This window comes from Conger conger, chromosome 1 (genome assembly GCF_963514075.1).
Source record: "Conger conger chromosome 1, fConCon1.1, whole genome shotgun sequence".
NCBI lineage: Eukaryota > Metazoa > Chordata > Actinopteri > Anguilliformes > Congridae > Conger > Conger conger.
The window spans coordinates 74,442,407-74,458,622 of record NC_083760.1 but is presented as its reverse complement, the minus strand read 5'-3'; the positions used below and the strand labels follow the sequence as shown (position 1 = coordinate 74,458,622).

Here is a 16,216-nt window from a genome sequence, read left to right as displayed (position 1 = left end):
TTGCACTGGGTGATGGCGTGAGTGTGGTATCCCTGAGGGAAATGGAGAGATCCAGGTGGGGAGAGGTATTAGCAGGGATGAATATCATTTCAGTCTTGCCTGGGTTGAGCTTTAGATAGTGGTTGTCCATCCAGATCTGGATGTCACTCAGGCAAGCAGAGATACGGGCAGAAACCTGTGTATCAGATGGTGGGAACGAGATGAAGAGTTGGGCATCATCCGCAAAGCAGTGGTAGGATAGCCCATGTGCAGTGATCACAGGGCCAAGGAAACGAGTGTAAAGAGAGGAGCGCGATCTCTGTCCAGTGGTGGGGGTCTAGCAGGTTGTTGTTAGAAAAGAAAGAAGAAAGTTGAGTAGAAGCAGCCCGTTCTATGGTTCTAGAAAGAAAAGGAAGAAGAGATACCGGGCGGTAGTTCTGGATGATGGAGGGATCCAGGGTAGGCTTTTTTAGCAACGGAGTGATGTGGACCCTCTTGAAGGATGCTGGAAAACAGCCGGAAGACAGGGAGGAGTTGACAAGGGAGGTGACAAATGGGAGAATGTCTGTCTGGAGAAGAGAAGAGGGGATAGGGTCAAGGGCACAGGTTGTAGGGTGGTGGGAGAGCAGGAGTTGAGAAACTGTTGAGAGTCTGTAAGGGGGGAGAAAGTGGAAAAGGAAGGGATGGGCCTAGAGGGGGGGAAGGGCACAGTAAGGGGGGCGGTGGTTGTAAAGGATCTGCGGATGACTGTGACCTTCTCATCGAAAATGTCAGCAAAGTCATCAGCAGCGAAGGAGGACTGAGGTGGAGGAGGCGGTGCGTTGAGGAGAGAGGAGAAAATGGAGAACAGTTTCCAGGGGTTAGAAGCGGAGTTCTGAATTAGTGTCTGATAGTATTTTCCTTTGGCGGCAGTGACAGCAGAAGAGAATGCCGCCAGGAGAGACTGGTAAATTGTGAGGTCTGAAGGGTCTCTGGATTTTCCCCATTTCCTCTCCGCTGCGCGGAGGCTATAGTAGCCTAAATAAGAGGAAAATAAAGGAAATACACAAAATAAATCAAATATGAATGATTGTTCAATTGAAGGCGCCTACAATGTGCATCAATTAAAACGTTCTTTCCCGCAATAACCGAAAACTATGCATAAGATGTACGGCATGTTCTTACCGTTCCGACGAGCCCAGAAATTGCGCAGTAAACAGCCACAATAGCGTGACTCTTGGCCACAAACGGTCGTCTAGATAAACTCTCAGTAGACTACTGTTGTTTAGAAAACAGTAGCCTACAGGCTACACCCATTTTAAAATGAACTCGTTTCAGTCCAGAAATCAATGCAAGTAGATTAGGCTATATCAATACAATTTCAGGCTGGAGGGACAGTAGGCGAAGTGGCCGTGCTATACTGTAGGTTAACATCATTTAGCAAAATGCTTTTCACTGCTAAAAGCCAAAGTGTAGCTACATTGAAGTTATAGCGTAGTCATTAATTGATTTAATATGCATATTAATATGATACATATTGAAAACATAAATACACATTTCAAACACAGTCCGCTGATCTTACACTACATCTTTGTTATTATTCAAATATAGAGTGGATTGGCTCAGTTGGAAAGCATGATGATGAAATCGGAGGAATAGGCAGACCCCTGGGAAGAGAGACGGTGCTATAGCAATTAACTAGGAGCATGGTATTCTTTATACAGGTTCCAGGAACTACGGTAGAATCGTGTAACTGTCACGTTTCATGCTTGTCATGTCATGTTTTATGTTTAGTTATTGTCTTGGTTATGTTATTGTCATGTCACGTATTATGTTAGTCTTGTCATGTCACATAATATAGTTTATTGTCATAGTTTTGCAAACTTGTTATGTCACAATTTATGTTTCATGTTATGTTGTACTGTTCATTGATTAGCATAGACGTTTTAGTGTCTTTCTGCAAATCTTGCATTCCTGCTTTCTCTCTGTCCCTTTCTGTCACTCACACCCTAATTGTTTCAATTTCCATTGTCTTCTTACTAATCTACTAACTTTAGATCAGGATTGGGTAATACATTCTAACATTCTAACCATGTGTTCATGTTACCTTACGCTTCTTGTGCATGTCATTTACTAATTTACTAACGCTAGGGCAGGATAGGTTTATTACTAACGATTACTAATTACCTTGTTAACTTGTCAATCCTCCACACCTGATTTCCATTCTCATGCTGCTCTCAAGCGAATTGTCTACACCTGTCCACACCTGCATATAAAGCTCAGTTTCACGTCATGTTTATTCGTCAGTGCACCGCTTTAGTGGTATTGTCAAGCCATTTGTCTACTCGTTACGATCCAAGCCTGTTTATTGACTAAAGATTATTAACTTCTGTTTTGTTGACCATTGCCTGCCTGTACCACGACTTTGCCTGCTGTCTTTGTGCTTTTGCCCCGCGGAGCAGACTTCGGTCTTGACTCTTGCGCCGTCATCGACCCTGAGCCTGCCTACCGTCTGCCTGTACTTCTGCCCCGCTGACAGCTTTCCTGGCTACTGGATCTTTTGCATGGTGTACCGATTACAAAACTCCCTTCTCCCTCGGTACTGCACTTTGGTTTTGGCTGGATTTTACGTGTACGAACATTGCTTGTTTTTTGACTACGCTCTCTGGATATTCCCCGAATAAAGCCCTGACGGGACATTATCACACCCCTGTTTCTGAGTCGTGCATTTTGGGTCCAACCCCCCCACGCACCCATCTCAGTAACCCGGTTTGTGAATTGTAAATGTATTGAAATAAAAGTATATCGTTTTCCATGTTTGAACGTAAAATATAGATCTTTATCCATGTTGTTTAATATAGGCAGCCTTTTTTCCCCATTCCTATTACTGTCCCACTGTACATACCAGTATTTGCATGTTCCACATCATATCTAGAGGACATATGTACCTGACCCTGTTTTTTAGTTTGTAACTGTGGGTAAGGTGGGTAACTGAGGGTAAAAGTCCCATTTACAGTGCTGCCCATGGGGCATGAAAAATGGAATGGTCATTTGCATGGGTTCACAAATAGACAATTGGAACTGCTGTTTCTGAGCAAGAATAGGACAACAAAAAGCACATTTTGAAAATTCATTATATGAAACATTTAATTCCAAGATAAATTGTAGTCATTTAAACTTTGGTACACATTGTGTGATTTTTATCCAATGGCTACAGACCAAAGGCAACCAAAAAGCAGGAGGCCCTACTTTATATAATTATATGAATAACAAGATATTTTGTAAAATATATGTTGCTGATAAAAAATGTATAATTACATTACGTGGCATTTAGCAGACGCTCTTATCCAGTGACGTACAACAAAGTGCAAAAGTAGACCTGAGAGGATAGTACAGTTCCGAGTTCTAGTGTAAACATACAGAAATTCAGAACCCTTGAAGAGTCAACATTGTACATTGTACTCTTATGAACATAACATTGTAATGTTATGAAAGGTGCTAAATGCAAAGTAAATCATTGATTTCTGTCATATATATGGAAAATCTGAAGATTTGTATTGAATCATTTGTATTAAATTGTGTCGGATTAAAAGAGAAATATATATGAACAATATGAACACTGATCTCATTCAAGGTTGAACTTCTTCATATTTAGGAGGCTGCTCAGTTTTCACGCTGTCCATCACACCTTGGCCCAAAACTGCCGTCTTCAGAAAGGAAAGAGAGAGGTAATGAAAAAGGTTAATTCATGCCAGCTACAATTGTTGGTGCAGGGCAACTGTTTGAGTTTCAGTATAACTGTTATACTGAATATTCAGTGTGTATTTAGTAAGTCTGTGCAATACTTCTGGGCTAAAATCTAAAATGACTGTCTTGGGTCTGTATATATTTTGGGTACTGTGATGGTTTACCTGAGATTTCATACAAGAGACCAGAAGGCTAGCAGAATCACAACTGAAATCAACCATCCTGCTGTCAACCTTTAACACTGCTATAATCCTGAGCATAGTTTTACACTGAAGCACTATCATAGGAAGGGTTCAAAACAGTATGCTGACAAAATGTATTGTATTGTTCAAGCATTAGCACAGTATGTACATATCAATATATCTATATATTATGTTAAATTCTTGAGAAAAACACCAAGAGGAAGAGGAGTAGAATAACCTAAAACCAAGGATGATAAAATGATTTTAAAAACTGAGAAACCAATCACCCAAGCACAGTATTTCAGATCTATCTGTTACATTCAGGAAGTAAGTGTCACGTTTCAGGTCTGTCTTGCCTTGTTTTATGTTAATCATTTGTTTTAGTCACGTATTGTCTTATCATGTATTATGTTAGTCTAGGTTCGTCATGTTGTTTAGTTTATTTCTTGTTACGATTAATTGTCTTGTCATGTCTAGTTATGTTTTCGTTACGATTATTTTTACCTTGTTATGTGGAGTGGTTATCGTCTTAGTTCGTTTAGTGTTATGTTTTGATTTATGTTTATTGTTACGTAAACTGGTTGTTGTTTTATTCATACACTTTTACATGTCTTTCCGCAAACCTTGCGTTCTGGCTTTCTCTCTCTCTCTCTTTCTGTCACTCACACCCTAATTGTTTCTATTTGTCTATTTACTAAAACTACTAATGCTAGATCAGGATTGGGTAATACTAACAGACTAATCATGTGTTCATGTTACCTTATGTTTCTCGTGCATGTAATTTACTAATTTACTAATGCTAGGGCAGGATAGGTTTATTACTAACGATTACTAATTACCTTGTTAAACTTGTCATCCATCGCACCTGTTTTCCATTCCCTTGCTGCTCTCTAACTAATTGTCTACACCTGTCTACACCCGCATTTATAGCCCAGTCGCACTTCTGTTCTTTGCGAAATTGTCTGCCTCTTGTCCGTCAAAGCAACTCTTGAGCATTATTACCATTGATTACACGTTAAGATCCAAGCCTGTTTATCGACCACCGTTTATTGATTTCTGTTTCGTTGACCATCGCTTGTTTTTGACCACGTCCTCGCCTACTGTTTTTGTACCTTTGCCTCGCTGTTTTTTTTATGGTTTCGACTTCCACATCGCCCTCGACTACGACTCTGCCTGCCGTCCGCCTGTACTTCTGCCCCGCTGACAGCTCTCCTGCTACCGGACCTCCCTGCATGTCTACCGACTACGAGTTTGCCTCTTCCCTCGGCACCGTGTTTTCTGATTATTTATTATTTTATTGGCTGGATCTACGTGTATGGACTTTGCTTGTTTTGACTACGCTCCTGGGATTCGTCCCGAATAAAGCCCTGACGGGACTTTATTTTACTATTGTTTCTGAGTCGTGCATTTTGGGTCCAACCCCCACGCACCCGTCTCAGTAAGATAACATAATTATTACCTCATAGGCACATGGTGTTGACAGGAGAGGATTTTCTGATGTCACTTGACCGCTTGCGGGTGCCATATATATCACTTGCTATAAAAAAAGGAAGATTTTGATCAGACATAGTACTTAAGCATAGAACTTAAAGCTCACAACGGCAATGTCATACACTTCAGAATTAACCTACAGGCAGTTGTCAAAAAGGTGAAAGCACCAGTATGAAGTCACTTTCCCGGATGTTGGGCCACCGTCTGCCACCAGAAGAGCTTTTATCAGGCAGGAAATAAATATGGGACCACTGTGATCACTCAGAACCATTAAATAGTGATGAAAATTTATATTGATTAGTGCAACCAAACCACTACTGCTAGATACCTTCACAGTAAGAACCAAGCCCTCAGGCCTGTAGGCTTATTTAGGTGTGTGCCATTTATCATAAACCACATTTTAAAAAATAAAAACTAGCCAAAATATATCTGCAAACTGAAACCAAAAATAAACACACTCATACCAAAACAATTAATCTAAAGCCAAACTACAATTATTAGCCTAAAAATAAAAATAAAAATAGATTTTCTAAACGTTTTATTTTTCAATACAAAATATGTGTTTTGTCCTGCCTGTTGTTCTAGGTCATGGCCAATAGATGTTGATATGCTGCCTTGTGCACATTGTCATGACTGAAGACCTTTTGTTTCAACAAAACAGCTGTTTCACAAACTCTTAACAAAGATTTAAACGTAAAACTGAACCAACTCAACTGAATTGGAAATTACTTTTGAATGGTAAAGAAATAAAAATGAAAAACTATAATAATCTTAGTAAAGGACGCTTCACCTGACCATAGCACATTACTACTCCACTACACTGCGAACAGCAACCTGAATATGACTACTCTTCATGAAACAGCCTGCTCATCATAACCCACACTGAAATCTGCAGTCAGTTGATTTTGAGTAGTTTGTCTGTTTGGCCTTGTACCTTAAACTAATGCATGAACATATCACAATCCATTGTCCTCTATTGATGATATCTTTCTTCATAGTGCCATGAGCTATCACATTAGACACAGTCCTTTGTGAAACACCTGCAATTAAGAGCTGTCATCATCACTGAAGCTTCTGCCAACAATCACCAAAAAGCCACTGAGGTTGTGTCTTCTAGCCATGCCATAGCACAGGATAACAAACCAGCCTAGAATTTTGTACGTGATCCTGAAAATGCTGGAATGCATTTTGGAGGCTGTTTGTACCCATCATCCAACAATCTAATGGGGCACATAGCGGTATGCCGCAGGCCTGAATGATGTCTATGTAGTTCTCACCGGTGAGGAGCTGTGGCACACTGCTCTGCAGGCAAATGCTGACACACAGATGGAGATGATGAACTCCAGGACCGAGAACACCATCAGCACTCCACGAGTCCCACTTGACATGTTCTGTGCAAAGAGTAACAGAGAACACATCAGCAGCAGTCAATCATACAGGCCTGCATTTACACTGCACAGACTTGAACCTGTGCACAATAAGGTTTGTTAAAATATTTTCTGTATGACTATAAGTAGCTAAATCTTTCATTGTTTCACTTACAGAGCCCATGTGATCACTAGGGAGCTTGGTTATAAGTCAGAAGGGTTTTTGACATTATTCACTAGTGATAGTCATAATACATTGGGTTATCCAGAATATCCATATACACCTATCATGATAAAAGAAAAAATGTGAGTGTGTTACCTTAAACCATCTTCGATACTCTTCACAAGAGCCGTATCTTTCTTCATAATCATAGCAGCCATAGTATCTCAGTACAAAAGCATAGTCCAGAGAGAGAAGGATTATAGCAATGGCGGCAGCGATGGTGCTGAGGATGTTCATTACAAGTGCTGCTCTCACCTGCAAAGGCAAGAATTTTATATAAAGCACATATACAGCGTATATAATGATAATGATACAGTATACATCATGGTATCTATAATATTCCTATAGACTGCATTTGTGTGAAACCAACATGAATGTCAAAGAGGTGTCTTTGGGAGCAAAGCAAGCCATTTTGCACAAACAGAGCCATAGCAAAAACAAAGGGGATAGCTTGTTCAACAACTTGGGAGTACTGAGCAACAGACATTGAACCAGTTGACCAAGGAAAACAACAGCAGTTAATGACAGAAACATAGGAACTGTGAAGAAAAACCCCAAAACATCAGTCAGTGACATCACAAACAATCTCTACAGGGCAGGGGTGAAAGTATCTCAATCAACCGTTAGAAGAAGACTTAGAGAGCAGCAATATAGAGGCTATACCACAAGATGCAAACCACTCATCAGTAGTAAGAATCAGACGGCGATATAACAATTTGCAAAGAAGTAGAGAGATGAGCCACAAAGGTTCTGGAACAAAGTTTTATGGACCAATGACACCAAGACTAAGCTCTACCGAGCTCATCTGTGAAGCACGGTGGAGGAAGTGTCATGGCTTGGACTTGCATGGTTGTTCTGGAGTGGGTTCACTAATCTTTGTTGATGATGTAACTTATGATGGTAGTAGCAGGCTGAATTCAGAAGTCTACAAAAATGAGAAATGCGTACAAACTAATCGGCAGGAACTTCATCATGCAGCAAGACAATGACCCAAACACACTTCATTAGGGAGAAAAAGTGTAATGTTTTAAACTGGTTAAGACAATCACCAGACCTTTGAGAAGAATTGAGCATGCAATTCACCTCCTGAAGAGGAGATTGAAGGGAAAAACCCCCCAAAACTAACAACAACTAGAAGAGGCTGCAGTAAAGGCCTGGTAAAGCATCACAAAAGAAGAATGCAACAGTTTGGTGATGTCAATGGGTTGCAGGCTTGATGCAGTTATTGTAAGCAAAGGATATGTTTTATTTATTTTCATTTACTTAAATAATCTCTGTTCCAAAACTTTTGCTTACCTAAAAATTGGGTGGTCTGACACCAAAGGTGCTATGTTCTAAGTACAGGGCGGCCAGTAGCACAGTGGTTAAGGTACAGGACTGGGACCCGCAAGGTTCGATCCCCGGTGTAGCCACAATAAGATCCGCACAGCCGTTGGGCCCTTGAGCAAGGCCCTTAACCCTGCATTGCTCCAGGGGAGGATTGTCTCCTGCTTAGTCTAATCAACTGTACGTAGCGCTGGATAAGAGCGTCTGCCAAATGCCATTAGTGTAATGTAATGCAATAACCCCACCCCCCATTTCAGGGCACCACAGTGTTTCAGATAAATGACTTCACAGGTGTTTCTGATTAGCCTGGTGCATTCAGTTATTTCAGTACCTAGTCTTGATTATATGCTTTTGATTGCCTTTGAATTTTGTTATTGGTATTTGTTAACAGGAGGACCAGAGCTAGACATATGCCAAACCTCAGTTGAACAAGCAGTTAAAGGCTTAGTTAGTTAAAAGATGAGAATCTGCACTTTGATAACATATTAATTGTTTAATTACAAGCAGAGAAAATAAGACATTAATAGGCAGAAAAAGGTGTGTCCAAACTTTTGACAGGTACTGTATTTGCAGTAAAGCCACTCTGGGAAAGATAAAGCAGTTCTACTATCTATCAGTACATTTCTTAATGGTAACATCCAGTCAGCGATCAGAACTCACCAGGCAATTGTTGGGTTTGTTGCTAGCTGCAACACTCAGAGCTCCTGAGGAAATGAACTGAGGGGAAAAAGTGAAATTAAGTCATTTATAAATACACCCAGCACCCCAGTAAGTGCATTGGAACAAGAAAGTTTCAGTCGAGAAATATACTACTCACAACAAGACATTTGATATTTTAGTATGCAATTCAATCCAGTCATAGGGATTACAAATACGAGCTCAGGATTAAACTGCCATTCAATCCAGGCGTAAACTGCAAAATTGCACCCACATCAAGCTGAGATCAAATTTTCACCAGATCAGTGACACAACTGGGACTAAAGCACAAACATCTAATAGACAAAGGACCCATATCCTTTACACAGTAGAACCTCTGAAATCCAAACCTCAGTCTGGTTAACCAAACAGGGTATGGAATCGGAAGTATGACATTAACACAAAATGATGACTGCAAAACACAAATGAGTAACACTATTATTCGAGAAAAAAACGGATATCAAAATTATATTAAAATTAGACAAGGGAGAGAGCTTATTGGCTGTTTTTAAAGAGTAGCCTACAAGGAAAGAACAAAAAACCCTTTCGACCAAAAAAGGATCCAGCAAAGATCACGCCGCACTGATGGCTGCAGACAAGGCAAGCGGTGACTTTTGTTGAGCATTGGTGTTCACCCACAAGAGTGCAAAACCTTGTTGCTTTGCCAATGTCACTATATGGATTTACAAGTTTAGCCAGTGGTCGGTTATTTGACTGCACTCTATATAACAGCAAATGCCACTGCAATTGGTGTATTTCAACGTCACTTTCAGAGCTGCGATCCACCTTCATTCCTGATGTGTTTGGTTCTCTGAGGCTCTACTGCACCTAATAACCCAACTTGGGTCAGCAAAGATATTTTTTAAACAGGACAATTGGAATGATTGAACTTACCATAAGTGCTCCCCAGAAAACAATCCCGGAGTAAACAGCAAGGCTCTCAGCATTGATGGCCAGTACGATGCCAAATAATACCTCCATTACCCCGATCATTATCTGCACTGTCTGTAAAAGAAAAGCAACAACAAAAACATGTTACCAGCTTGTTTAGGTAATTGTAAGGCTTATGTAAATGTATTTCTTTCCAAACTTTATTTCTTTACGAACAGTCTGGGTGTTGCTGCAGTAACATCTCTGCTTGCAGGACCCCCCCAGGGGGAGTGAAGGGTAAAATAGTAGGGAAATCTCACCCCCAGTGCCTTCGGATCCCCTTTCAGAAACTTTCCCATCACAGAAGTAACATGTTGGGTAGTGCAGACAGCCGGTGCAGCAGCTCCACTTTGCTGAGGGTACACGTGGGTGAGCACCACAAACCCACTGTTTGATGAGCTGGCCATATTACAAGCAGGGGTGTCTGTGGAGAGGTGGATAAAATCAGTGGAATTACAGTTTTCCATCACATGATCATGATCAAAGTAATATTTACATTTTATTATAAAAATGTACATTACATTTCTCAACATTACACAACTGTAAATGTGGTTATACAATTTCAAATAAGTGTACTTTAGGACAAATAATCTTTACTATTTCCATATGTGGGGTTGAACTGAATATTTCACTCTGTGCACCTTTTTAGTTTCTGAATTCAAAATACCAAAGATTTAGGATATTAATTCAAATATCAGCAGTTATTAATTAAAAAAAGTTGTATTGCCAATTTTGTCATTGAAATACATTTCAAAAAGCATTCAATTCAGTAAGTACTGCCAACATGTATTTTTGCCCAGAAATCAGTTAATGTTCACATCAAAATCAGTTAATCTTCACATCAACCATCAGAATGTGAAAAAAATCAAAGAGACTTTGATCGTGGAATGATTGTTGGTGGCATACAGGGTGGTTTGAGGATCTCAGAAACTGCTGATCTCCTGGGATTTTCATGCAAATGACAAATAAATAAACTCCCGGGCACAATTTAGGCATTTCTTGGGCGGTTAATGCTTTTTGCAAATGCATTTATTGTTTAATAACATTCTCATATTCATTTATTTTTTTATTACTTGAGAAGATGTCTCAACCAGCAAAGTTAAATGTAATCCTAGATGAAATACACAAACTCGCCTTTGCCTTCTTGAATTCTCAAGTATTTTAGTCTGAGACTTTCTGTTTAGAAACTACCGTAGTTCTACTCGACAAGTCTGGGCTTGATAAAAGATAAATGTGACTGAATATGCTCCTGCTCCCCTGACAAGGCTACAGAGAATGATGTTTCCTGCATCACTTTAACATAGCTGCCAACTCTCACGCTTTCGGCGTGAGACACACGTATTTGCCTGTTTTCACACGCACATGCAAATGCGTGTGTCTCACGCCGAAAGCGTGAGAGTTGGCAGCTATGCTTTAATGGTTTTATAATAATCTCGTCATACCTGGAAAACAAAGATTCATGTCGAGATTCTGTCGTTATTTCGATAACAGATGTTGTTTTCCCGAGATAAGGAGATTATTTTCTCCAGATTGTAAGAAAACAAAACTTGTTTTCGAAATAACGACAGCATCTCGACATGAATCTTTGTTTTCCAGGTATGACGAGATTATTATAAAACCATTAAAGTGATGCAGGGAACATCATTCTCTGTAGCCTTGTCAGGGGAGCAGGAGCATATTCAGTCACATTTCTCTTTTATCAAGCCCAGACTTGTCGAGTAGAACTACGGTAGTTTCTAAACAGAAAGTCTCAGACTAAAATACTTGAGAATTCAAGAAGGCGAAGGCGAGTTTGTGTATTTCATCTAGGATTACATTTAACTTTGCTTTCTCGAGATCTCGAGTTATTTAAGTCATTATTTTAGAACAAATAAAATGTACTGGCCTTTCAGAGCTTCCGTAGCCTACATCTTAGCAGCACTTACCACCAGGGGGAATCTATGGCTGATTCAGATGGAAAAGAGTCGAAACGAAGCAGTTTATGGAAAATTTAGAGTTCAAAGGGGACGTTATCTTAAGTTTAAGAGTTTTAGTTATGCCATTTAATTGTGTTAATTTTGCGAGCAAGAAAGAAGGCCATTTTACATGTTTTCAAGATAATTTAAAGTATGGATGTAGTTATAAATTAATTTATTTCAGAGCGGATTTCTTTGGCAGTTGTTGGCCGGATTAATATCAATTGTAAATGTACTGTATATTATGCTCTGGTGGCTATGCCCCCTTTACATGGCTACTGTAGGCTACGCTAGTGGTTTTTAAAGACAAAACGCTTAAAACCCGTATTTTGCGTATATCTTGCACCTCATATGATAACAGTTTTGAGATGTTGTGTTGTCAAAATAAACGAATAACACAAAGCGTTACACATTTACATAAATTAGACCCACGCGAAAAATCATAACATTTAAGCCTACAAAAAATTTAAAAAGGTTTAAATTCTGACTGTCGCAGATAAGAAAATGATTTAGCAATAAAGTAGCCTAAACAACATGAAGTAAACAACTGCCAGGAATAGTGCGCACACCATAAAATACAATCAACAACATCCAACATTCAAATTGTGCCCCGTTACTAGTTCTTCATCGTGATAATAAAACCAACTTCTAAAAATATAAACGAAGTGTCCATAAATCAAACGTCAATTTGAAAACGATGTTAACTAGTAGCTTCTTACCGTTAAAGCGAGCCCAGAAATATATGAAGTGAGCTTCTTACCGTTCAAACTACACAGTAAATAAGAGTGGGGATCGCAAGACCCTCCTTTTCCAGGAAAGTTGTCACTGTCATAGCCCGCGTAATAATTTCCTGTTTAGTTCGTGTAAGAGGCGAGGACAGATTGTACCGTTCACAGTCAAAATAATACGCATCTTAGAGAAATCTACTCGCTCTGCCCAGAAGACAACGAAAATAAATTATTAATGAGACATTCCACTCAGTTTACGTAAAAATAGTCGAGTCCAGAATTACTGGAAACCTTGATAGTTATTATGGAAATACGGGAACGTGCATGTAATTTGCGTATATTTAGTGGAAATGTTCTTTGTTATTTTGCGCTTTCTTTTCTCTCTCCCTCATAAATCTTCTGAACAGGTTTCTGTAATCTAAAATGACACCCTGTCTTGGGTCTGTAGCCTATATGTTTTGTGTACCATCATGTTGTACGTTGGTTTTCATTCAACAAAAGAACAGAAGATGGGTTAAAAGGATCACAACTGAAATCAACCATCTGACCTTTAACAGAAGATATGCTGACACAATAGGCTCACCCAGAGGAAGAGGGGGGGAAATTCTGAGGCTAAAACAAGATAAAAACTGAGAGCCTATTGCCCAGCACAAAATGAGAGATCTATTTGTTTTATTCAGGAAGTGAGATAACAGAATCATTACCTCCATAAGTATTTGGTGTTGAGATGAGAAGATTTTCTGATGAGACTTGACTGCTTGTGTATACGGTATGCCACCTAAAATAATAATAATAATAATAAACAGAAGATTTTCTTCAAAAAATGTTCATCATACATCTGCTTAACCAGCTACAAAACAAGTGTGATGCTCCCTCTCTTTAATTATTGCTCACAATATAAATGTCATACACTTCAGAATTAAGCTACAGGTAGTTACCAAAAAGGTGGAAGCACCAATATGAAGTCACTTTATAGGACGTTGGGCCACCGTGTACCACCAGAAGAGCTTGTATCAGGCAGGAAATAAATATGGGACCGCTGGGATCAGTCAGAATCATCAGCATTTACCTTGCATTCCAAGGAGATTAGTGCAACCAAACCAAGCCAAAGAAATGTACTCCACCACATTATGTTACTGCTAGATACAGTCACTATTGGAACCAAGCGCTTCTTCGGATGTGTGCCGCACATGCATGTTTGTGTTTGTCAGGGACGTTATTATCATAAAAACTAGCCAAGGTATATATTTGCAAACTTGAGAGAGAAAATATAAACACACTTGTACCAAAAAAAAAAAAAAAAAAAAAAGGATGCCAGGGATGGTTTTGGGGGTGTCAGTCGACAGAATCAAGGTCTACAGTTTTGGATTGCTACCTTTGGATACCCTTTGTCATCCTGAGAGATGTAGCCCAGGCTCAATGCTGAAGGCCATCCCAGGCTGCGGCGGGGGAGAGCGGGACAGTTTGGGGGTGTCGTAGACGTCCGTTCCCAGGCGCTGTCCCAGGTGAGTGGCCTTGGCTGCGTCAGCGTTGCTGGCCGTGTGCGGGATTTTCTCATCCTTTTAGTTTTTAATACAAAATATGGGTTTTGTCCTGCATGTTGTTCTATGTAGGTAGTCATGCTGATAAGAGTGATGATAATGTGCATAAAACAGCCTTTAGTGTAAAACTGTAGACCTTTAGTTTATTTTAGAAACACTTAACACAGAGGACTAAAAAAATAAACAAACTAAACTGTATTGCAAACGACTTTTTGAAATGGTATAAAAAATTTTATGAATATAAAAGACAAAACTATTAAAATATTAGTAAATATTACCTCACCATATCACATTTGTCTACTGCTCCCTTGTCTTTGCACCCTTGTGCTCATGAACTACTCTTTATCTGGACTTACTCTTCATGAAAATGCCTAATCATGAGTTCTTCAGGCAGGAACTTTGGCACAGAAACTATTTCCCAGAAATTTGCACAGAATCTATTTCTGTGTACTGGCAACTTCCACACAGCCTAAGCTTCTCCTTCTTCGCTTCTTCTTTCGTAATCTCAGCCCTGTCCCCCACCCTGAGATTACGGACCATTTCAGCCCTGTCCCCCACCCTGAGATTACGGACCATTTCAGCCCTGTCCCCCACCCTGAGATTACGGACTACTTCAGCCCTATCTGCCTCCCTGCTCCTGATACTTTCCCCAATTTGGAGGGCCTACTTTTCCAGCTTGGTTATTCCATTATCTGCAACCGATTCAACCCATTTAAATAGCTGTAATTGATTTCTTATTACATTTCCGATCTTTACTTTACACCAAGCTGGACAGCGGAAGATGGGCTCCACCTCTGTAGCAGGATTCCTCCTGAGATTTTTTCCCATGGTGCCCTCCTGGGATTTTCACATAGAGAATGGTACAGAGCATGGTACAAAAAACAAACAAAACATCCAGAGAGGCCAGAGGAGAATGTGCATTTTCATTCAGCCAACAGGAAGGCAACAAATGCCCGCTGTTTACGAAGAATAGGGAAGTCAAGTCAAACTTTGAAGCAGATGGGCTTCAGCAGCAGAAGACCATGCAGGGTTCTGTTCTTGTCAACTAAGAACAGGAAGATGAAGCTACAGAGAGCACATGATCAACAAAATGGGATTACTGAAAAGATCGAAAAAATGTTGCCCGGTCTGACGAATCTCCATTCCTGCTGCAACATGCAGATGGTATGTCTTCTTGAACAGAGGAGGCCCCTTAATACCAACATTTGAATGCCACAGCAGCATCTCTAAACACTGCCATGCCATGTCACAAAGCATCATCTCAAAGCGCTTCTAAGAACATGGCAGAGACTTCAGTATACACCACAGGCTGCACATTCCCCATATCTCAGTCCGATAGAGCACCTTTTGGATGGGGTGGAATGGGACATTGGTAGTATGAATGTGTGAAATAAGCATAGACCATAATAATTTTTTTAAAAATTCATGCCACAAAGAAATCAGGCTGTTCTGGAGGCAAAATGTACACTTGCACACATAGAGAATACAGCTACGGGATGACAACCGAAGGAAAAGTATATGCCTACAGTCCAAATATAAAATATGCCTGACCAATTATCTGTTGAAAATAGTAATTACCACTGCATGTATATTTTGTGTTGGAATTGATAATATGCCTGATATGACAATACTGATGAGTGTTTGGGTGTGGCATCAAAAAAGTAATTCCACCAACCATACAAAAAAATACAAAAAAAAAGAAAAACAAAAAAAAACTGCAGTGGGAACACATTATGGAGACAAGCACTCAAAGCCGCAATAAAGGAAATGCATCTAGAGCCAGTCTATAGGGCCTCAAAGAGACAAATGACTTAGTCATTGTGTCATGCAGTCAACCTTGCACCCCATAAAATGTTTTGGAGACTACCATCCATTTATAATCAGGATATGAAAATGTTTTTTTATTTTTATTTATAGATTTATTTCTGTAGATACTACCTACTACTTATAAACACATAATATACACTACACTATAGCTTAGATATACATATAAAATGCCAAAATAGGACAATGCATGCTCCAAGCCAGGGATCATTCAATAAACTTGCACACATACTCACACACTCAAGATG

At 39.7% G+C, this 16,216-nt stretch overlaps 1 protein-coding gene across 2 annotated transcripts; it reads right to left on the bottom strand.

Moving 5' to 3' along the window:
* Positions 1 to 3,078: 3,078 nt before the first annotated feature.
* Positions 3,079 to 12,753, bottom strand: LOC133122776 (membrane-spanning 4-domains subfamily A member 15-like). Of its 2 annotated transcripts, XR_009708141.1 has the most exons (9): positions 12,595 to 12,753; positions 10,181 to 10,344; positions 9,885 to 9,995; positions 8,955 to 9,011; positions 7,065 to 7,223; positions 6,656 to 6,769; positions 5,347 to 5,424; positions 3,497 to 3,665; positions 3,079 to 3,396 (listed from the first exon to the last, which is right to left on the bottom strand). XR_009708141.1 is itself a non-coding variant. In XM_061232931.1 (8 exons), exons 2-8 carry the CDS (start codon positions 10,325 to 10,327, stop codon positions 3,588 to 3,590), a joined length of 744 nt encoding a protein of 247 aa, XP_061088915.1. In that variant the 5' UTR covers positions 10,328 to 10,344; positions 12,595 to 12,753; the 3' UTR covers positions 3,434 to 3,587. The 2 variants fall into 2 exon arrangements, 1 of the variants encoding a protein (XP_061088915.1); XM_061232931.1 differs by lacking the exon at positions 3,079 to 3,396 and having other exon boundaries at positions 3,434 to 3,665.
* Positions 12,754 to 16,216: the final 3,463 nt, after the last annotated feature.